Source organism: Nerophis lumbriciformis, linkage group LG10, assembly GCF_033978685.3.
Source record: "Nerophis lumbriciformis linkage group LG10, RoL_Nlum_v2.1, whole genome shotgun sequence".
NCBI lineage: Eukaryota > Metazoa > Chordata > Actinopteri > Syngnathiformes > Syngnathidae > Nerophis > Nerophis lumbriciformis.
In genome coordinates this window covers 54,737,396-54,760,940 of record NC_084557.2, presented here as the reverse complement: position 1 = coordinate 54,760,940, position 23,545 = coordinate 54,737,396, and the positions used below count along the sequence as shown (strand labels likewise).

Sequence of the window (23,545 nt, the reverse complement as noted above, 5' to 3'; positions counted from 1 at the left end):
CACCTTCAAAACAATATGTAATATGTACAATATACACACTGCAAGTATATATATAATGTAGTAACAGACACCTTCAAAACAATATGTAATATGTACAATATACACACTGCAAGTATATATATAATGTAGTAACAGACACCTTCATAACAATATGTAATATGTACAATATACACACTGCAATGTAGACACCTTCATAACAATATGTACAATATACACACTGCAAGTATATATATAATGTAGTAACAGACACCTTCATAACAATATGTAATATGTACAATATACACACTGCAATGTAGACACCTTCATAACAATATGTAATATGTACAATATACACACTGCAAGTATATATATAATGTAGTAACAGACACCTTCATAACAATATGTAATATGTACAATATACACACTGCAATGTAGACACCTTCATAACAATATGTACAATATACACACTGCAAGTATATATATAATGTAGTAACAGACACCTTCATAACAATATGTAATATGTACAATATACACACTGCAATGTAGACACCTTCATAACAATATGTAATATGTACAATATACACACTGCAAATATATATATAATGTAGTAACAGACACCTTCATAACAATATGTAATATGTACAATATACACACTGCAAGTATATATATAATGTAGTAACAGACACCTTCAAAACAATATGTAATATGTACAATATACACACTGCAAGTATATATATAATGTAGTAACAGACACCTTCAAAACAATATGTAATATGTACAATATACACACTGCAAGTATATATATAATGTAGTAACAGACACCTTCATAACAATATGTAATATGTACAATATACACACTGCAATGTAGACACCTTCATAACAATATGTACAATATACACACTGCAAGTATATATATAATGTAGTAACAGACACCTTCATAACAATATGTAATATGTACAATATACACACTGCAATGTAGACACCTTCATAACAATATGTAATATGTACAATATACACACTGCAAGTATATATATAATGTAGTAACAGACACCTTCATAACAATATGTAATATGTACAATATACACACTGCAATGTAGACACCTTCATAACAATATGTACAATATACACACTGCAAGTATATATATAATGTAGTAACAGACACCTTCATAACAATATGTAATATGTACAATATACACACTGCAATGTAGACACCTTCATAACAATATGTAATATGTACAATATACACACTGCAAATATATATATAATGTAGTAACAGACACCTTCATAACAATATGTAATATGTACAATATACACACTGCAAGTATATATATAATGTAGTAACAGACACCTTCAAAACAATATGTAATATGTACAATATACACACTGCAAGTATATATATAATGTAGTAACAGACACCTTCAAAACAATATGTAATATGTACAATATACACACTGCAAGTATATATATAATGTAGTAACAGACACCTTCATAACAATATGTCATATGTACAATATACACACTGCAAGTATATATATAATGTAGTAACAGACACCTTCATAACAATATGTTATATGTACAATATACACACTGCAAGTATATATATATAATGTAGTAACACACACCTTCATAACAATATGTAATATGTACAATATACACACTGCAAGTATATATATAATGTAGTAACAGACACCTTCATAACAATATGTAATATGTACAATATACACACTGCAAGTATATATATATAATATAGTAACAGACACCTTCATAACAATATGTAATATTTACAATATACACTGCAAGTATATATATAATGTAGTAACAGACACCTTCATAACAATATGTAATAGGTACAATATACACACTGCAAGTATATATATATAATGTAGTAACAGACACCTTCATAACAATATGTAATATGTACAATATTTACCATATTTTAATAATTGCAATCATTTATTCCACACATTGATTTCTATTTCCATAGCATGTGAGTTCTTACTTCCAGAATCAAACACTTGTGTATGTTCTAATCATGACAGACTTAGTAACAGACAACGAAGACGACTATTTTAGGACAATTGAGGATTCACAACCTTATCTTTTTGAAGCTGAGTATATTGAGGATGAAGTGCTGCTTCTAGAAGCAAGCATGAATAAGAGGGTGAAAGGTTGGAGCAGACGGAAGTCGATAAAGTGAAGTGAAAGTCACTTGAAGCTGCAAATGTGGAATTTGGAGACAAGCTATTTTGACATAAATGAATTGCTCCCCCCAAATTAACAGGAAATTTCCCTGGCCAGCTGGACCAGACGAACAACTGTCACACTTATATTGATCGTCGTGTGTGTTAGTACAACTATAAATGTTATTATTCAGGTTACACAACATAAATTAAATATTGCTGACAGTTTTTGAATGCATTTGAAAGAGATTTAGAGGTAGAATTGATTACTCCCTACCAAGAACGAGCCCATTTTTACATGTTAGAATGCAGGAAAAAAAAGAAAACACATTTTGTCTTCTTGTCTCTCATGATAGTTGTGAACAATCAAACATGATAGTTGTGAACAATCAAACATGATGGTTGTGAACAATCAAACATGATGGTTGTGAACAATCAAACATGATGGTTGTGAACAATCAAACATGATAGTTGTGAACAATCCAACATGATGGTTGTGAACAATCAAACATGATGATTGTGAACAATCAAACATGATAGTTGTGAACAATCAAACATGATGGTTGTGAACAATCAAACATGATGATTGTGAACAATCAAACATGATAGTTGTGAACAATCAAACATGATGGTTGTGAACAATCAAACATGATGGTTGTGAACAATCAAACATGATGGTTGTGAACAATCAAACATGATGGTTGTGAACAATCCAACAAAAAAAGTGCACCATCCCTTTAATGCTAATCAGCTGTTTGTCTCTACAACTTATCCACTTGTAAAATACACACTGTCACTCCGACTATATACACTATAGACACTATGTACACTATATAATCTATATACAGCATATACAGAATATACACTATATACAGTATATACACTTTATACAGTATATACACTTTATACAGTATATACACTTTATACAGTATATACACTATGTACAGTATATACACTATGTACACTATATACAGTATATACACTATGTACACTATATACAGGATATACAGTATACAGTAGGCAAGAGATTCAAATGGCCACATCCCTGGGTGGATCTCACATGAGAGGAAGGTGGGGGGGTTTATCATTTTGCAATGCAGTCTACCGAAAATGGTAGAAAGCACCACTGATCATTGCAACTGATGCTGTGGTCAAAGTTGGAATTGTCGCAAAATACGTTTTAGGATATCCATCGCTCTACTGCCATCTGGCGGCGAAAGTGGATAGCGCAATATCCCAATTTGTCATGTTTCATGTGTCAGGTAAATCCTGACGAATGGGGCCATATGAATCTCTTTCCCACTGTTGATGCCTTAATATAAGACGACATTAATATAAGACAACATTAATATAAGACATCATTAATATAAGACAACATTAATATAAGACAACATTAATATAAGACAACATTAATATAAGACGACATTAATATAAGACGACATTAATATAAGACGACATTAATATAAGACATCATTAATATAAGACAACATTAATATAAGACAACATTAATATAAGACGACATTAATATAAGACGACATTAATATAAGACATCATTAATATAAGACAACATTAATATAAGACAACATTAATATAAGATGACATTAATATAAGACAACATTAATATAAGACAACATTAATATAAGACATCAATATAAGACAACATTAATATAAGACAACATTAATATAAGACATTATTCATATAAGACATTAATATAAGACAACATTAATATAAGACAACATTAATCTAAGACAACATTAATATAAGACATCAATATAAGACAACATTAATCTAAGACAACATTAATATAAGACATCAATATAAGACAACATTAATATAAGACAACATTAATATAAGACATTATTCATATAAGACATTAATATAAGACAACATTAATACAAGACAACATTAATATAAGACATCAATATAAGACAACATTAATATAAGACAACATTAATATAAGACATTATTCATATAAGACATTAATATAAGACAACATTAATATAAGACATCATTAATATAAGACAACATTAATATAAGACATCATTAATATAAGACAACATTAACATAAGACATCATTAATATAAGACAACATTAATATAAGACAACATTAATATAAGACATCATTTATATAAGACAACATTAATATAAGACATCATTAATATAAGACATCATTAATATAAGACAACATTAATATAAGACATCATTAATATAAGACAACATTAACATAAGACAACATTAATATAAGACATCATTAATATAAGACAACATTAATATAAGACAACATTAATATAAGACATCATTTATATAAGACAACATTAATACAAGACATCATTAATATAAGACATCATTAATATAAGACAACATTAATATAAGACATTAATATAAGACGACATTAAGCAGTGGGACCCAGACGTTAGTAGCATAGCTATGTGAGCTACAATGTTAACATTACATTTTAACAGCAAAATCATGCTAGCTTAGCATATGTGATGTGTAGTTTCACTGAAAGTTGGCAGAGCTGCAGGCATTATTTTCAGATGTGTAGCGAAGCCTCTGCCCTCTGTGACGTGGTGGCATACACACGGGACAGGATCATCTCCCTAGGGGCGGGGCCGTGTCAATGACGCCTCCTCCATGAAATACAGGTCCAGGGTTTATTTGAAGACGTGTAGCGAAGCCTCGTCCAGCTACGGGTGGTCATCCTGGTATCATGTCCTTGGAGAAGGTGTGTTCACCACACCACACCACTAAAGGTGGGAACTTGGTGTGTCCCAGGTGAGTCAGGAGCTCACCTGTGACAAACACATTAGTGCATTCAAAAGAAAAAGAAGTGCCAGGTTCAGTCTGTAAATCTTTTGAATTAATTATAACAAAATAAATCAGATTTTTTTTCATGTACACAACTTTTGTCCCTACAAGGATGATTGTAGACTTTCTTCACCTCTGATCATCAAAACCAGTCTGGACACACCTGAGGATCCTCATGTTGTCATCTGTGCATGATTCAATATCATATATATATATATATATATATATATATATATATATATATATATATATATATATATATAAAGCATGTTCTTGTACTAATTGTGCAGATCCCGCATATGGGCCACTGCATTAGGTACACCAAGCTGCTGTATTTGAGGGTATCCACACAAGAGCTGCATGAAATATTCTAAGGATAAGCAAGCACGGTTGTAGACGACGACAAGGTATCCCACCGGGCATCATGGTTCAGTAAAGTGACTGGTGTACCTAATGAAGTGTCCAGTGTTTGTATACGTTTGTCCAGCTTGTATTTTCTCCGCACCAAAGCAACAATGGCATCAAATACTTAAATGCTCCAAGTCTAGTAGAAAAGATGTGAGCAGCGACAGAGGGCGCTAACTGCTTAGTCAGCGCTAATAATAACTGCTTAGTCAGCGCTAATAATAACTGCTTAGTCAGCGTTAATAATAACTGCTTAGTCAGCGCTAATAATAACTGCTTAGTCAGCGCTAATAATAACTGCTTAGTCAGCGCTAATAACTGCTTAGTCAGCGCTAATAATAACTGCTTAGTCAGCGCTAATAATAACTGCTTAGTCAGCGTTAATAATAACTGCTTAGTCAGCGCTAATAATAACTGCTTAGTCAGCGCTAATAATAACTGCTTAGTCAGCGCTAATAACTGCTTAGTCAGCGTTAATAATAACTGCTTAGTCAGCACTAATAATAACTGCTTAGTCAGCGCTAATAATAACTGCTTAGTCAGCGTTAATAATAACTGCTTAGTCAGCACTAATAATAACTGCTTAGTCAGCGCTAATAATAACTGCTTAGTCAGCGCTAATAACTGCTTAGTCAGCGTTAATAATAACTGCTTAGTCAGCACTAATAATAACTGCTTAGTCAGCGCTAATAATAACTGCTTAGTCAGCGTTAATAATAACTGCTTAGTCAGCACTAATAATAACTGCTTAGTCAGCGCTAATAATAACTGCTTAGTCAGCGTTAATAATAACTGCTTAGTCAGCACTAATAATAACTGCTTAGTCAGTGTTAATAATAACTGCTTAGTCAGCGTTAATAATAACTGCTTAGTCAGCATCAATAATAGCTGCTTAGTCAGCGTCAATAATAACTGCTTAGTCAGCGTCAATAACTGCTTAGTCAGTGTTAATAGTAACTGCTTAGTCAGCGTTAATAATAACTGCTTAGTCAGCGTTAATAGTAACTGCTTAGTCAGCGTTAATAATAACTGCTTAGTCAGCGTCAATAATAACTGCTTAGTCAGCGTTAATAGTAACTGCTTAGTCAGCGTTAATAATAACTGCTTAGTCAGCGTCAATAATAACTGCTTAGTCAGCGTTAATAATAACTGCTTAGTCAGCGTTAATAATAACTGCTTAGTCAGCGTCAATAATAACTGCTTAGTCAGCGTTAATAATAACTGCTTAGTCAGCGTTAATAACTGCTTAGTCAGCATTAATAGTAACTGCTTAGTCAGCGTCAATAATAACTGCTTAGTCAGTGTTAATAATAACTGCTTAGTCAGCATTAATAACTGCTTAGTCAGCATTAATAGTAACTGCTTAGTCAGCGTCAATAATAACTGCTTAGTCAGCGTTAATAATAACTGCTTAGTCAGCGTTAATAATAACTGCTTAGTCAGCGTTAATAACTGCTTAGTCAGCGTTAATAATAACTGCTTAGTCAGCGTTAATAATAACTGCTTAGTCAGCGTCAATAATAACTGCTTAGTCAGCGTTAATAATAACTGCTTAGTCAGCGTTAATAACTGCTTAGTCAGCATTAATAGTAACTGCTTAGTCAGCGTCAATAATAACTGCTTAGTCAGTGTTAATAATAACTGCTTAGTCAGCATTAATAACTGCTTAGTCAGCATTAATAGTAACTGCTTAGTCAGCGTCAATAATAACTGCTTAGTCAGCGTTAATAATAACTGCTTAGTCAGCGTTAATAATAACTGCTTAGTCAGCGTTAATAATAACTGCTTAGTCAGCGTTAATAGTAACTGCTTAGTCAGCGTCAATAATAACTGCTTAGTCAGCGTTAATAATAACTGCTTAGTCAGCGTTAATAACTGCTTAGTCAGCATTAATAGTAACTGCTTAGTCAGCGTCAATAATAACTGCTTAGTCAGTGTTAATAATAACTGCTTAGTCAGCATTAATAACTGCTTAGTCAGCATTAATAGTAACTGCTTAGTCAGCGTCAATAATAACTGCTTAGTCAGCGTTAATAATAACTGCTTAGTCAGCGTTAATAATAACTGCTTAGTCAGCGTTAATAATAACTGCTTAGTCAGCGTTAATAGTAACTGCTTAGTCAGCGTCAATAATAACTGCTTAGTCAACGTTAGTAGCACTGATCAGGTGCTTGTAAAAAACCACAGGTGTTAGTGACTAGTCAGAACATTTTTGTAAAGATGTTGCAACAGGAGGTTGACTACAGCCACAGGCAATGCTTTTGTGCAGCTGGTAGATTGGAGCGTTTATTTGTAGTGTGCTGGACTTGCATGATGAGGTTAGTGATTGTAAGGCAAATGTGTGTTTGTTGTCAGGCGAGCTGCGTCACATCACTAAGCTGAAGCCCTGGTCACTGTTCGACGTGCTGGTGGAAAAGTACGGCTGGTCGCACGAAGACGCCAGCCACTTCGCCCACTTCCTGCTGCCCATGCTGGAGATGGTGCCTGAGAAGAGGGCGTCGGCGGGCGAATGCCTCAACCACCCGTGGCTCAACTCCTAGTCCTTAGGACCCCTCCACCTCCACCTCCACCTCCACCTCCCTTAACATTGTCCCCCCAGTGGCAGCCTGTGGTACTGTAGCCCTTCTATGTTGTCAACACAAGCTTATTACGACTTTGTGGTGGCCGCGTCTTCCGGAACATCCCGAGAGCGGGCGATGGATGCTGCTCCTCAAGACTCCACCTGGATTACTGCCCAGCTCCACCTGCCATGGACTTCTTGCTCCCACGATGCATGATCCCTCCAGGAGGGGGCGCCACACTGAAGGGACTTCACTGGAACTTGACAAGACTCTCGCAGGAATTCTTCACTCTTTAGCTCCGTTTAAATGCGACTTCTTTCCCCACAACCAAAGTGGGCGGTCCTTGTCCTTCAGGAATTTGACAAGTTTGTACATAAGACTCAGATCCGGCAACGCACACGAGCATCATTCCAAACTCTAAATAGAGAAGAGGGTGACTCTATGCCTCCCCCTGGCGGCCGAACGTGAGTACTGCAAGGCTGCTGCTGCCAACACTATCACGACTAGTCCGGTTGCCTATTTTTTGCAATTGCAATAAAAAAAACAAGTATAAGTAAATGGTGAGATATTTTTTAAGAAAACTATTTAATTCATTTAAAAAAAGAAAATGTGGGGGAAAAAATGGCTGTTGTGACAGAATCTTCTGCGGAAATTGTGTTTGTCTATTATGGTATTTTCTTTCCTTATTATAATTATTCTTGTTGGTTAATATTTATCGTTACAATTTTTTACTCCCTTCTTAGCTGAACAGTGCTGCTCTAAAAAAAAAAAAAAAAAAAGACAAAATCAAGTTTTCGCAATAATAGTATGTGATATTTGATTTTCTTCTGGCACCAAAAACCTCCTTAAGTTCCTCTCAGCCATGCTGACTGTTCTTCCTCGAGTGTGTCCATTGTGCTTTTCATTGACAGATTCAAATAAAATACTAAACAAATAGACTCAATCTTTCGGCACATAAAAGTTTGATTCCATTTTCAGCCGAGGTGACGATTCCATCCACAATTGAGTCTCCATTCAAATCTATTGTTGCAATGTATAATAATTATATTTAAAGATTATGGCTTGGATGGATACTGCCTAAACATTTTATTTTGAAGGATTTCCACAAATGGATTTGGAAAGAGGTTGAATAAGAATGGAGTGTGCAGCCATCACTGGTGGGTGCAGTCTACTTCCTGAGTGCAGCCATCACTGTAGTGTGGTGGGTGCAGTCTACTTCCTGAAAACAACACAAGCTTCTCCTGGATTCTCTTTATTATGAATATATTGAAGCACAGGCGTGTTCCCAAGTAATGAGGTCTTTTTTTTTTTTTACTGTGTAAGGACAAATATTGCAACACAAGACATGAAAAAAGTACTTTTCAACTACTCACAGTATTTCCCCAGATTGTGGCCTGTGGGTTAGTAGAGGTCATATTGTGGGTTAGTAGAGGTCATATTGTGGGTTAGTAGAGGTCATCCCTCAATGACTTGTAACATTCCATGGAAAAACACGACTGTTGTAATTCTACCTTCTGTTTCATGTCATGTCTTTATTAGAGGTGTGACCAGACACTTATCCACATCTTCTTGTCTGGCACCTCCATTTCTCTAGACAACAGTATGGGGAACATATTCACCATTAATTAGTTACTTATTAACATGCAAATTAGTAACATATTGGCTCTTAACTAGTCACTATTAAGTATTTATTAATGCCTTATTCTGCATGGCCTTATTATAAAAGCAGTAAGACATTAAGAGTCTTCCCTCAATAACCTCAAAATTATTGCTTATTAGTAACCCTAATATGTTGCCCTAGTGTCCAAATAACTCTAAATTAAGTCTTTGTTACTTTAATAAGCAACTAATTAATTGTGAATATGTTCCCCATACTAAAGTGTTACCATATATATATATATATATATATATATTTGTGTGCGGCATAGTCTCAACAAAATGGACTCCTTATTTCAGCTTTTGAAGGACAGCTTTGTAAAAGGAAAAAAAAAAAAAAAAGAGGCTTCACCACACATCTTAAAATGAAACCTGGATGTACACATGCAATGAACTATTATGGGATGGAAGTTTCAAGTTACAAAACAAGACTGTTATATTCGTGGGTGCTAAAGTTGCAAAAAATGTATGCAAAATAGACTCATAATGATGTCATCTCATTAATGACAGCTTTGTAGAAAAGAAAAAAAAAAGGCTTCCCTACACATCTTAAAATGAAAGATGGAGCTATGCCAACTCCACTATTGTGGGACCTCTGACACATGTGAAATAGTAGCACAATATAATAACCCTACAACACAAGACCTTGAGCTCTATCAGACACCATGCACTCTCTGCAGTTAAGTCATGAAAGAAGTGATTGTCCTTCATGAGCTATTTTAGGCGTCAAACTTGATTAGGGCTTGGAGTTGTTGACCAGTAGAGGTTTGGCCATCTCCAGGATGTCCAGGTTAGGATCCAAGGACCTGCCCAGACCTTCCAGTACCATGATGGCGAAGACCATGGATGCAAAGTTACTCTCCAGCTTCACCTGGACCAGAAGAAAAGGGCGGGAGTTGTGGAAGAAAGATGTCAGTGATGTTTATTACCTTGTGTTTGATGAGGAGGCTGAACACTCTGGACAGCAAGTCAGCAACTTGGATCTGCAACACAAACCATCTGATTGTTACTCCTTCACTTGTTTGTTTACCAACAATAAACACTATGCCAGGACCACATACATGTAAAGACCTAATTAATACAAATAATCATCTGATACTACGTCGCCTCTACACGACCATGTTTACCTTTTGAAAATCACTCAAATAGAAGAAAAGATTTATTGGAGGACTAGCAGATGTTCACTGTCCAGCTTTGCACAAGTATTGCACATGATATCACACACAAGTAAACACCCTGCAGGATTGCTTGTATCGCACATATCACACACAAGTAAACACGCTGCAGGATTGCTTGTATCGCACATGATATCACACACAAGTAAACACGCTGCAGGATTGCTTGTATCGCACATGATATCACACAAGTAAACACACTGCAGGATTGCTTGTATCGCACATATCACACACAAGTAAACACGCTGCAGGATTGCTTGTATCGCACATGATATCACACACAAGTAAACACGCTGCAGGATTGCTTGTATCGCACATGATATCACACACAAGTAAACACGCTGCAGGACTGCTTGCATCGCACATGATATCACACACCAGTAAACACACTGCATATTGCCTGTATCGCACATATCACACACCAGTAAACACACTGCAGGATTGCTTGTATCGCACATGACATCACACAAGTAAACACACTGCAGGATTGCTTGTATCGCACATGATATCAGACACAAGTAAACACGCTGCAGGACTGCTTGCATCGCACATGATATCACACACCAGTAAACACACTGCATATTGCCTGTATCGCACATATCACACACCAGTAAACACACTGCAGGATTGCTTGTATCGCACATGACATCACACAAGTAAACACACTGCAGGATTGCTTGTATCGCACATGATATCAGACACAAGTAAACACGCTGCAGGACTGCTTGCATCGCACATGATATCACACACCAGTAAACACACTGCATATTGCCTGTATCGCACATATCACACACCAGTAAACACACTGCAGGATTGCTTGTATCGCACATGACATCACACAAGTAAACACACTGCAGGATTGCTTGTATCGCACATGATATCAGACACAAGTAAACACTCTGCAGGACTGCTTGTATCGCACATATCACACACAAGTAAACACACTGCAGGACTGCTTGTATCACACATGATATCACACACAAGTAAACACGCTGCAGGATTGCTTGTATCGCACATGATATCACACACAAGTAAACACGCTGCAGGACTGTTTGCATCACACACCAGTAAACACACTGCATATTGCCTGTATCGCACATGATATCACACACCAGTAAACACACTGCAGGATTGCTTGTATCGCACATGATATCAGACACAAGTAAACACTCTGCAGGACTGCTTGTATCGCACATATCACACACAAGTAAACACACTGCAGGACTGCTTGTATCACACATGATATCACACACAAGTAAACACGCTGCAGGATTGCTTGTATCGCACATGATATCACACACAAGTAAACACGCTGCAGGACTGCTTGCATCACACACCAGTAAACACACTGCATATTGCCTGTATCGCACATGATATCACACACCAGTAAACACACTGCAGGATTGCTTGTATCGCACATGACATCACACAAGTAAACACACTGCAGGATTGCTTGTATCGCACATGATATCAGACACAAGTAAACACTCTGCAGGACTGCTTGTATCGCACATATCACACACCAGTAAACGGCTGCAGGACTGCTTGTATCGATATCATCCGATACTTGTTTTTTCCGCTGGTTTGGGACCAATACTTGGAAGCATGGTTTAAAAAGTGCATCTAGCACAGACATGGCGTCCTTGTCAGGGAAATGAGCAAGGCACCTTTCCAAGAGACAGCGTGTTGCTGAGAGCGCCGTCCACCAGCTCCGCCATCTCCTTCTTGAAGCGCGGCACGTCCTTGCACTCGCTGGCGCGGGCGTGGTGCAGGATCAGCTCCGCCACACGGTCGCCCTGGCGGGACAAAAGCTGCTGTGAACAGTGTGGTGAGACCGAGGGGGTGTGGGCGAGGTCTACCTGTCGCAGCACCACGGCGGTGAAGACGGCCTTGAAGTTGGCCAGGTCGTCCTTCTTCAGGCGGGCCACGATGCCAGCGTCCAGCAGCACCAGCTTGAAGGGACTGGGCCGAGGTCGCAAGCTGACCACCACAGTGTCCCACAAGTCTGTGAGGGTGGTCTGACCCAGGTCTGCGGGGCCGGCAGGTGGGCTGCTGCTTTGCACCAGGATGTTCCCTGGGTGGAGGTCGCCGTGGACAAAGTTGTCCACGAAGATCTGGAAGAGAAATAGACAACTTTAATAATGATTTGGAGTACAAGAGAAAGTGGAAGTATTGTAGACACCTGGTCCTGCAGCAGTAAGCTGGTGACTACTGCCATCTTGTGGACTTGCTACCAAACTACATCAAGGTGTCGTGCGCTTGTGTGACAAGTTTATACCTCAGATAGAGACTAGTCAAAATATAACATCTTTGCATGAAGCAACCCCCTAAATCAGTGCTTCTTAACCTTGTTGGAGGTAGTGAACTTCACCACTTTCATATTCACATTCACCAAACCTTCTTTAGTAAAAAATAACATGTTGTTTTTCTTCAAATTCAAGACAAAGTTATAAGTTTTTGGTAAGGGGAACATATTCTAAGTAACAAAGACTTCATTTAGAGTTATTTGGTTAGGGTTAGAGGGTTAGGGTTATAATAAGTACTTAATAATGACTAGTTAAGAGCCAATATGTTACTAATTTGCATGTTAATAAGGAACTAATTAATGGTGAATATGTTCCCCATACTAAAGTGTTACCATGTTTTATTACTGGTGCACAAAATGAAGCGTGCATGAACATCACGCGTATCTCTTATGTGTGACTGCCATCTACTAGTTTCACTTATGACACCATGTACCAAATAAAATAGCTGCGAGGTCGGTAATCACAATCAGAATGATTCCGTACATTAGGTGCACCGGATTATAATTTTTGAGAAAATGAAAGGCTTTTAAGTGCGTGCGCCTTATAGTCCGAAAAATACGGTAGTATTTATTTTTGCAATCAGCCTGACCTAAGCCTTGATAATAATGATGGTTTCATGTCATTTGACAAGGTTGATCCTTTTATAACTGGGTTAAATATATTACTTGAATACCATTCAAATCAAGAGTAAGATTACAAATTCAGTGTTAATATTTGAGTGGGCCCCGGGCCCCGCTGTAGTGGGAAAGGTTGGACCCTGAGATCAAAAAGGTTTAGAACACCTGACAAGATAGCTTAGTACATTTATGAATGAGGAGTGGGAGTAAATAAGTTTCACTTCTTCCCACTCCTTTTTGGTTATGAAAAAGCTAATCATCATATTCATTTGTTGGAGTTTTCATGGTGAAGTTTTTGTTTCTACATCTGTACTTTGTGCTATTGTTATTATTATGTTGTACTTTGTGCTATTGTTATTATTATGTTGTTCTTTGTGCTATTGTTATTATTATGTTGTACTTTGTGCTATTGTTATTATTATGTTGTTCTTTGTGCTATTGTTATTATTATGTTGTACTTTGTGCTATTGTTATTATTATGTTGTACTTTGTGCTATTGTTATTATTATGTTGTACTTTGTGCTATTGTTATTATTATGTTGTACTTTTTGCTATTGTTATTATTATGTTGTACTTTGTGCTATTGTTATTATGCTGTACTTTTTGCTATTGTTATTATTATGTTGTACTTTGTGCTATTGTTATTATTATGTTGTACTTTGTGCTAATATTATTATGTTGTTCTTTGTGCTATTGTTATTATTATGTTGTATTTTGTGCTATTGTTATTATTATGTTGTACTTTGTGCTATTGTTATTATTATGTTGTACTTTGTGCTATTGTTATTATTATGTTGTACTTTGTGCTATTGTTATTATTATGTTGTACTTTGTGCTATTGTTATTATTATGTTGTACTTTGTGCTATTGTTATGTTGTACTTTTTGCTATTGTTATTATTATGTTGTTCTTTGTGCTATTGTTATTATTATGTTGTACTTTGTGCTATTGTTATTATTATGTTGTACTTTGTGCTATTGTTATTACTATGTTGTACTTTGTGCTATTGTTATTATTATGTTGTACTTTTTGCTATTGTTATTATTATGTTGTACTTTGTGCTATTGTTATTATGCTGTACTTTTTGCTATTGTTATTATTATGTTGTACTTTGTGCTATTGTTATTATTATGTTGTACTTTGTGCTAATATTATTATGTTGTTCTTTGTGCTATTGTTATTATTATGTTGTATTTTGTGCTATTGTTATTATTATGTTGTACTTTGTGCTATTGTTATTATTATGTTGTACTTTGTGCTATTGTTATTATTATGTTGTTCTTTGTGCTATTGTTATTATTATGTTGTATTTTGTGCTATTGTTATTATTATGTTGTACTTTGTGCTATTGTTATTATTATGTTGTACTTTGTGCTATTGTTATTATTATGTTGTTCTTTGTGCTATTGTTATTATTATGTTGTATTTTGTGCTATTGTTATTATTATGTTGTACTTTGTGCTATTGTTATTATTATGTTGTACTTTGTGCTATTGTTATTATTATGTTGTACTTTTTGCTATTGTTATTATGTTGTACTTTGTGCTATTGTTATTATTATGTTGTACTTTGTGCTATTGTTATGTTGTACTTTTTGCTATTGTTATTATTATGTTGTTCTTTGTGCTATTGTTATTATTATGTTGTACTTTGTGCTATTGTTATTATTATGTTGTACTTTGTGCTATTGTTATTATTATGTTGTACTTTGTGCTATTGTTATTATTATGTTGTACTTTTTGCTATTGTTATTATTATGTTGTACTTTGTGCTATTGTTATTATGCTGTACTTTTTGCTATTGTTATTATTATGTTGTACTTTGTGCTATTGTTATTATTATGTTGTTCTTTGTGCTATTGTTATTATTATGTTGTATTTTGTGCTATTGTTATTATTATGTTGTACTTTGTGCTATTGTTATTATTATGTTGTACTTTGTGCTATTGTTATTATTATGTTGTACTTTTTGCTATTGTTATTATGTTGTACTTTGTGCTATTGTTATTATTATGTTCTACTTTGTGATATTGTTATTATTATGTTGTACTTTGTGCTATTGTTATTATTGTTGTACTTTGTGCTATTGTTATTATTATGTTGTAGTTTGTGCTATTATTATTATGTTGTACTTTGTTCTATTGTTATTATGATGTTGTGTGAGTGTTCCTGGAAGTAATTATATGTAATTGTACATTAAACAGTGTTTGTCCTCACAGAAAAGGTGAATGTAAACATGAATTGTGTCTTTTAAAAGAATGTTGTCAAGTCATCTTCATCAAACAGCAGCTGTGATAAAAGGAAGTAAGTTTAGAGAAAACTTTTTATTTTTAAATAAATGATTTGACAAATGAATATCTTATGAAGACATTTTAGGATATAAATATCTTGTGGATGCAACAAAATGTCATATTGTGCTAATTTCATTATATGTTGATAAAGAATATGATTATTATATCAGAGAGATTATTGAAGACATTTCTTTTTCCTGCTCCTTTTCAGACACACCGTCTTTTTTCTAAATTCATTTTATTGTAATATTACTATTGTTTTTTCAGATGACAACATGGTATTGGAGATGCTATTTTGTGAGAGTTGTGTAAATGGAGACTAATAAATGAATGAAATGAAAATATGAACTAAGAAGTTGCTGTTAATTACAACAACAACAACGTGTCATACTTCACTGTTAGTAACCTTTAAAAAGAAGGTTTTTGCCAAACTAATGGTAAAAATGTCACCATTTTCAGCAGCGTGTCCACACCCATCCTGGCGATCCTTTGCTTCACCTCCTGAGGAATCTGCTCTTTCAGGAAGTTGGAGATGGGCTCGCTCTCCTACCAAAGAAGAATGGGGTGTGTCACCTTGACATGTTCCCTTCCCATGCTTCATCACTCACCTCAAAGGTTTCCACCAAAATAGTCCTGGTGACAAAAGGCCGTAGTGGGGTGGGAAACTTGACGTAGTCCACCTGCTGGAAGTTGTGCCGGAAGTGCTCCATGTTCTTGGCCTCCAAGCGAAGGTCCATCTGGAACACAATGAGCTGCTTTACTTCACCTGACAATTACTCTTTCTTTGCTTCTTGTCCAATGACATCACCACACAACGATACACCAGTAGAGGAAAAATGGCATGATAATCTTGTTTCTGTCATGGCTGCTCAGTACAATATGGCTGGAGTGACACTCCTCACATCACTGTGCCACACTAAGTCTTTTGTCTTTTATCATACAGCTTTTTACACATCAACCATTGCAATGTGAAGTCAATACACCGCCTACCACTTTCTTGCATCCACCACACGTTTTTATCATGGCTATAGTTTGACCTTGGAACAGATTATTTCCATTGATATCATTTCCTATTTGTTCTTTTGAATTAGAGCTAATCACCTTCCACTGTGTTCCTCACATACTCTGTGTTTAGTACACGTTAAAGCAGTGGTTCTCAAACTGCAGTAAGCCAAAGAGTCACTTAAATATTCAAACACAGTGTTACTGTTCAACTGTGTGTGTTACAGCGGCCAAAAATATTAAATATACCGGTTATATAAAAAATCTGCCTTGTTTTTAATGAATATTTAGGCCTACTACACTACTGTATTTTAATGTCATTATGGTGGTACTTAATGAATACTTAGGTGTACTACACTACTATATTTAATGTTGTCATTATGGTGGTACTTAATGAATATTTAAGTCTACTACACTACTGTATTTAATGTTGTCATTCTGGTGGTACTTAATGAATACTTAGGTCTACTACACTACTGTATTTAATGTTGTCATTATGGTGGTACTTGATGAATACTTAGGTCTACTACACTACTGTATTTAATGTTGTCATTATGGTGGTACTTAATGAATACTTAGGTCTACTACACTACTGTATTTTAACGTTGTCATTATGGTGGTACTTGATGAATACTTAGGTCTACTACACTACTGTATTTAATGTTGTCATTATGGTGGTACTTAATGAATACTTAGGTCTACTACACTACTGTAATTTAATGTCATTATTGCTGGTTGTGTTGTAGCTGTGTGTAGAAATGGCGCCGCTGAAGTGTCAGCTGATTGCATCATCCCTGCGCTCCTTTAATGTATTTGATGTTTCCTTCTTTGTATCTGCACTGCAACCACATTGTGGGCTAAATAAAGTCTATTGGATTCCAACACACTTTGTCTGCCAGAGGATAAGAAGATGGAGTATGAGGGCTCATTCGTGTTGCCTACTATTATATTTAGCGAGTAGCCATAGCCATTGTCAGGAAAGCGGCTAGTCTCTGATATAAAAGCAAGTATCGCTCCTCTCACACAGTAAATGCATCTAAAAGTAACCACATGACATGAAATTAACTGCAAAAAGAAGCAAGTAAGAAAGTCTTATTTTAATGTTTTTACTCAGCAATTTGAATGCCACAAATAGATTGCAGTCCTGTGAGAAACACCATTTTTGAGGTTTGGCCTACCTGTTTGGTCATGAGCGTCTCAAACTCCTGGACTATCTCGCACAAGCTGAGCCACTTGAGTCCGGGCAGGCAGTGCAGGAGCCAACTAGCGGCCTTCATCAGCAGCAGGTCCATCTCCACCTGCCTTTTGATGCCTGGGTGGACCACCTTGGCAACAACAAGATCAATTAGGGCAAATAACTTTGAGTTAGTGTTTGGTGAACTCACCTTGATTGCGACAGGTATCATGTGATCTTTCTGGGAGATGTTGTGCTCATGCGGCCCCTGATCCACCTCCTTGTTCCCCTTCCAGAGATTCCACAGAGAGCTCACCACTCCTCCCAAACCAGGAATCTCCCAAGCTTCCAGAAGGTCCTCTTTGTCCAACTCCTCCACCAGCGTCTTGAAGGCCGGGTCTTCCACCTGGTCCTTCTTGGCCCAGCCTTGGTACACCTGAGCCACGCAGCCTGAACCCACTGGCTCTTTGCTCTGGAAGGTGAGTACCTTCCTCCATTGCTCCCCGAAGGCCCTCCTGAGGCACTGCTTGGTGTGAGCCCAGGGATGGGGGCGCACCTTCACATGGAGCCTGGAGAAGCGCTCGCAGAACTCCTCGGAGAAAATGTCCCGCCTGGTGCTGGCCCACTGGCCCAGCTTGATGAAGGTCGCACCGGAGCTTTCCGTCACCCACAGCAGGGCGTCCAGCCACAGGGAAGCCCAGCCAGTGGAGAGCAGGACTAAGGGGGAGAGGAGGAGAATGGGTCCGAATTTGAGGAGCAGGACTAACGCACGCAGTCCCAGGTGGAGGAGGAAGACCAGTTTGTGAACTTGGACTTTGATGAGGGAATTCTTCTTGATGGTCGCTGGCGGAAGAGAGGCTGCTTGGCATTTTGCTACCAGGGATGATGTGCTCCAACACAACAATGCAACCTTGGGGATGTTTATGAACAGTTGCCTTCTCTTCACCAGGTAACAACTAACTAGTCTGCTTCTCTTCACCAGGTAACAACTAACTAGTCTGCTTCTGCTGAAAATGGCTGCTCTTTGGAAGGTGGACCTCAGGTTTAGAAGAACTTGTCTTGCTCCAAACACTGCCACTGCCATTATAACATGTGCCTGTAATCTATGAATAATGTGTGTGTGACAATCATTTAAACACGTCAATGTGAGTTGCCTTGTAGCAAAGCTACATGCTACATGCTACATGCTACAGTGCAATATGCTATACATTACTTCGCTGTCAACCGACAAGAAAAACGACAAATGGGGGGGGAAAAATAGCATATCTGCCTTCGAAATTCCCTGTCAGGTGAAAAGTTACTTCTTCTTCCACGAAGCTTTCATATTCCTGCTATTTAGTCTGGATTCTCCACGACAACACCGCTGGATGCGGCTTTACTTCCGGGTGTATGACGTCACGCCACAACGATCACGTGGTTATTTTTAAAGCAACATGGCCTCCAAAACAGATTCGATAAAACTTTCATTTTCTTAACACGTGACTTGATTTCGCCAACTGCTTTCACGTGTGCTGATGTTACGTCCACATCTTAGGATTTGTATTCACACTTTACACACACCTTTAAAGTAAGAAAACCAAACTATTCTGTTTTGTTTTGGCTTTGTTGTTGCTCCCTTAAGTGTGTTAGAGCGCGAGGTGACCACGCATGCGCCGTTATGGAAGGTTACACACTTCCTCTCAAAGGTAAATTAATACAAATAATTAGCAGTTAAGAAAGGTTACACACTTCCTCTCAAAGGTAAGTTAATACAAATAATTAGCCGTAATGGAAGGTTACACACTTCCTCTCAAAGGTAAGTTAGTACAAATAATTAGCCGTTATGGAAGGTTACACACTTCCTCTCAAAGGTAAGTTAGTACAAATAATTAGCAAATATGGAAGGTTACACACTTCCTCTCAAAGGTAAATTAATACAAATAATCCGCCATTATGGAAGGTTACACACTTCCTCTCAAAGGTAAATTAATACAAATAATTTGCAGTTATGGAAGGTTACACACTTCCTCTCAAAGGTAAGTTAATAAAAATAATTAGCCGTTATGGAAGGTTACACACTTCCTCTCAAAGGTAAATCAATACAAATAATTAGCCGTTATGGAAGGTTACACACTTCCTCTCAAAGGTAAGTTAGTACAAATAATCCGCCATTATGGAAGGTTACCCACTTCCTCTCAAAGGTAAATTAATACAAATGATTAGCAGTTATGGAAGGTTACACACTTCCTCTCAAAGGTAAGTTAATACAAATAATCCGCCATTATGGAAGGTTACACACTTCCTCTCAAAGTTAAATTAATACAAATAATTAGCAGTTATGGAAGGTTACACACTTCCTCTCAAAGGTAAGTTAATACAAATAATTAGCAGTTATGGAAGGTTACACACTTCCTCTCAAAGGTAAGTTAGTACAAATAATTAGCCGTTATGGAAGGTTACACACTTCCTCTCAAAGGTAAGTTAATACAAATAATCCGCCATTATGGAAGGTTACACACTTCCTCTCAAAGGTAAGTTAATACAAATAATCCGCCATTATGGAAGGTTACACACTTCCTCTCAAAGGTAAGTTAATAAAAATAATTAGCCGTAATGGAAGGTTACACACTTCCTCTCAAAGGTAAGTTAATACAAATAATTAGCCGTTATGGAAGGTTACACACTTCCTCTCAGAGGTAAGTTAATACAAATAATTAGCAAATATGGAAGGTTACACACTTCCTCTCAAAGGTAAGTTAATACAAATAATTAGCCGTTATGGAAGGTTACACACTTCCTCTCAAAGGTAAGTTAGTACAAATAATCCGCCATTAAGGAAGGTTACAAAAGTGGCGTTGTCTGTTATGCCTTTATTCTGATATAGCATACAGGATGTCCCGGACCGGATGTGACGTGATGACGCTTGTTGTTGTGACACATTGAATCCTATGCTCCACTGAGAGCTGGTCGGAATAAACACATTGCTTGTATAATCCGTCTGATCATTACAAGCCATACCACGACAACAAACTTCCTCTCAAAGGTAAATCAATACAAATAAGCTTGAATTGAATCACATTTTCATCATAGTAAACTGTTGAATATCGTGCAGTGACGACAACCGCCCGACAGATGGCGACATTTTACCCGTCATTTAAAGCCAGGTTACCTCATCTTTTGAGTTTTCGACCATAACCAAATAAGGAATTAAAAGCGAAAACAGGAAGTGTCTTAGTGGTCAATCCAACATGGACTGACTGACTGACGGCTTTTAATTCAACTTTATTGTGCAAAATGCATTTACATTTCTAGCCTTGTTAGACCCGGAAAAATTTGTTTGCAAAAAAAAAGTGGCAGCGTATGCAACAACGACTGAAAAATGCTTTCTTTATGTTTTATGCAGTTTATTTTGCAGTTGTGATTGCTGAAACACGATGTACCTATGTGTTTTTTTTAAATAAACATTGGACAGGAAAAAACATTGCAAAGCATCACTTGAATGTGCATCTTGATGCATTTGTCTATCAACCACATTTAGCCTTTTCCATGCACAAGTAGAGGAGTAGGCCGTGTCCACCACTTAGGACTTTCAACATGTCTTTCATTTAGTATCTTAAAAATGAACAGTTACCAAAACCTGCTCAAGTTGGATTAGACTACATAATATCTGCCTTTAAAGGGACAATAACTGGATAAACTTCATTATGTGCAGGTCTATGACCGCCATGTTGGGAAGTCAGGTTATTCATTTTCATGGACGTTACATTTCATACAGACGTAAAGGATGTCAACACATTTGATCTGGTTGTTGCATTTGAAATAGTGCGTGTGTTCCTTACAGAGGGTCTTGCTGGGTCAGTAGAATATCAATCCTAAATTTGACATTCTGGAATAAAAATAAGTGTTAAACATAGAGGTGAAAGCCAGTAAATTTGAATATTTTGAAAAACTTGATTTATTTCAGTAATTGCATTCAAAAGGTGTAACTTGTACATTATATTTATTCATTGCACACAGACTGATGCATTCAAATGTTTATTTCATTTAATTTTGATGATTTGAAGTGGCAACAAAGGAAAATCCAAAATTCCGTGTGTCACAAAATTAGAATATTACTTAAGGCTAATACAAAAAAGGGATTTTTAGAAATGTTGGCCAACTGAAAAGTATGAAAATGAAAAATATGAGCATGTACAATACTCAATACTTGGTTGGAGCTCCTTTTGCCTCAATTACTGCGTTAATGCGGCGTGGCATGGAGTCGATGAGTTTCTGGCACTGCTCAGGTGTTATGAGAGCCCAGGTTGCTCTGATAGTGGCCTTCAACTCTTCTGCGTTTTTGAGTCTGGCATTCTGCATCTTCCTTTTCACAATACCCCACAGATTTTCTATGGGGCTAAGGTCAGGGGAGTTGGCGGGCCAATTTAGAACAGAAATACCATGGTCCCTAAACCAGGCACGGGTAGATTTTGCGCTGTGTGCAGGCGCCAAGTCCTGTTGGAACTTGAAATCTCCATCTCCATAGAGCAGGTCAGCAGCAGGAAGCATGAAGTGCTCTAAAACTTGCTGGTAGACGGCTGCGTTGACCCTGGATCTCAGGAAACAGAGTGGACCGACACCAGCAGATGACATGGCACCCCAAACCATCACTGATGGTGGAAACTTTACACTAGACTTCAGGCAACGTGGATCCTGTGCCTCTCCTGTCTTCCTCCAGACTCTGGGACTTCGATTTCCAAAGGAAATGCAAAATTTGCTTTCGTCAGAAAACATGACTTTGGACCACTCAGCAGCAGTCCAGCTGGTGTCGGTCCACTCTGTTTCCTGAGATCCAGGGTCAACGCAGCCGTCTACCAGCAAGTTTTAGAGCACTTCATGCTTCCTGCTGCTGACCTGCTCTATGGAGATGGAGATTTCAAGTTCCAACAGGACTTGGCGCCTGCACACAGCGCAAAATCTACCCGAGCCTGGTTTACGGACCATGGTATTTCTGTTCTAAATTGGCCCGCCAACTCCCCTGACCTTAGCCCCATAGAAAATCTGTGGGGTATTGTGAAAAGGAAGATGCAGAATGCCAGACCCAAAAACGCAGAAGAGTTGAAGGCCACTATCAGAGCAACCTGGGCTCTCATAACACCTGAGCAGTGCCAGAAACTCATGGACTCCATGCCACGCCGCATTAACGCAGTAATTGAGGCAAAAGGAGCTCCAACCAAGTATTGAGTATTGTACATGCTCATATTTTTCATTTTCATACTTTTCAGTTGGCCAACATTTCTAAAAATCCCTTTTTTGTATTAGCCTTAAGTAATATTCTAATTTTGTGACACACGGAATTTTGGATTTTCATTTGTTGCCACTTCAAATCATCAAAATTAAATGAAATAAACATTTGAATGCATCAGTCTGTGT

General features: G+C 37.1%; 3 protein-coding genes across 19 annotated transcripts in view; 2 read left to right on the top strand and 1 right to left on the bottom strand.

Moving 5' to 3' along the window:
• srpk2 (SRSF protein kinase 2) overlaps positions 1 to 7,954 on the top strand; it is an 88,051-nt gene extending 80,097 nt beyond the window's left edge. For all 9 annotated transcript variants that reach the window (XM_061969386.2, XM_061969387.2, XM_061969391.2 and 6 more), the window contains one exon: positions 7,729 to 7,954. In XM_061969386.2, coding sequence (XP_061825370.2) covers positions 7,729 to 7,913 — 185 coding nt within the window. In that variant the 3' untranslated portion in view covers positions 7,914 to 7,954. The remainder of the gene's footprint in view (positions 1 to 7,728) is intronic.
• A 1,200-nt stretch (positions 7,955 to 9,154) lies between these two features.
• adck2 (aarF domain containing kinase 2) lies at positions 9,155 to 19,579 on the bottom strand. 3 transcript variants are annotated; one of them, XM_061969394.2, is made up of 8 exons: positions 18,366 to 19,578; positions 18,159 to 18,305; positions 16,587 to 16,715; positions 16,429 to 16,524; positions 12,625 to 12,879; positions 12,433 to 12,576; positions 10,520 to 10,573; positions 9,155 to 10,461 (listed from the first exon to the last, which is right to left on the bottom strand). In XM_061969394.2, exons 1-8 carry the CDS (start codon positions 19,236 to 19,238, stop codon positions 10,327 to 10,329), a joined length of 1,833 nt encoding a protein of 610 aa, XP_061825378.2. In that variant the 5' UTR covers positions 19,239 to 19,578; the 3' UTR covers positions 9,155 to 10,326. The 3 variants fall into 3 exon arrangements, 2 of the variants coding, with proteins under 2 accessions (XP_061825378.2, XP_061825379.2); XM_061969395.2 differs by having other exon boundaries at positions 12,433 to 12,561; positions 18,366 to 19,576; XR_009816097.2 differs by having other exon boundaries at positions 10,391 to 10,461; positions 12,400 to 12,576; positions 18,366 to 19,579.
• Positions 19,580 to 19,647: 68 nt separating this feature from the next.
• Positions 19,648 to 23,545, top strand: part of LOC133612196 (DENN domain-containing protein 2A) — a 70,815-nt gene continuing 66,917 nt past the window's right edge. For 4 of the 7 annotated variants that reach the window (XM_072914010.1, XM_072914009.1, XM_072914008.1 and 1 more), the window contains exon 1: positions 21,065 to 21,176. The gene's annotated coding sequence lies outside the window, so the exon portion shown is untranslated. Of the gene's footprint in view, positions 19,840 to 20,911; positions 20,940 to 21,064; positions 21,177 to 23,545 lie in introns of those variants that run through there. The other 3 variants (XM_072914003.1, XM_072914004.1, XM_072914005.1) reach the window with 3 other exon arrangements.

Coding starts and splice junctions, on each gene's coding strand:
- adck2 (XM_061969394.2), bottom strand. CDS start 19,238: ATGGCAGTGGCAGTGTTTGGAGCAAGACAAGTTCTTCTAAACCTGAGG. Junction 16,525..16,586: donor TTTTGGTGGAAACCTTTGAG/GTGAGTGATGAA, acceptor CTTCTTTGGTAG/GAGAGCGAGCCCATCTCCAA. Junction 12,577..12,624: donor CCGCCGTGGTGCTGCGACAG/GTAGACCTCGCC, acceptor TGTTCACAGCAG/CTTTTGTCCCGCCAGGGCGA.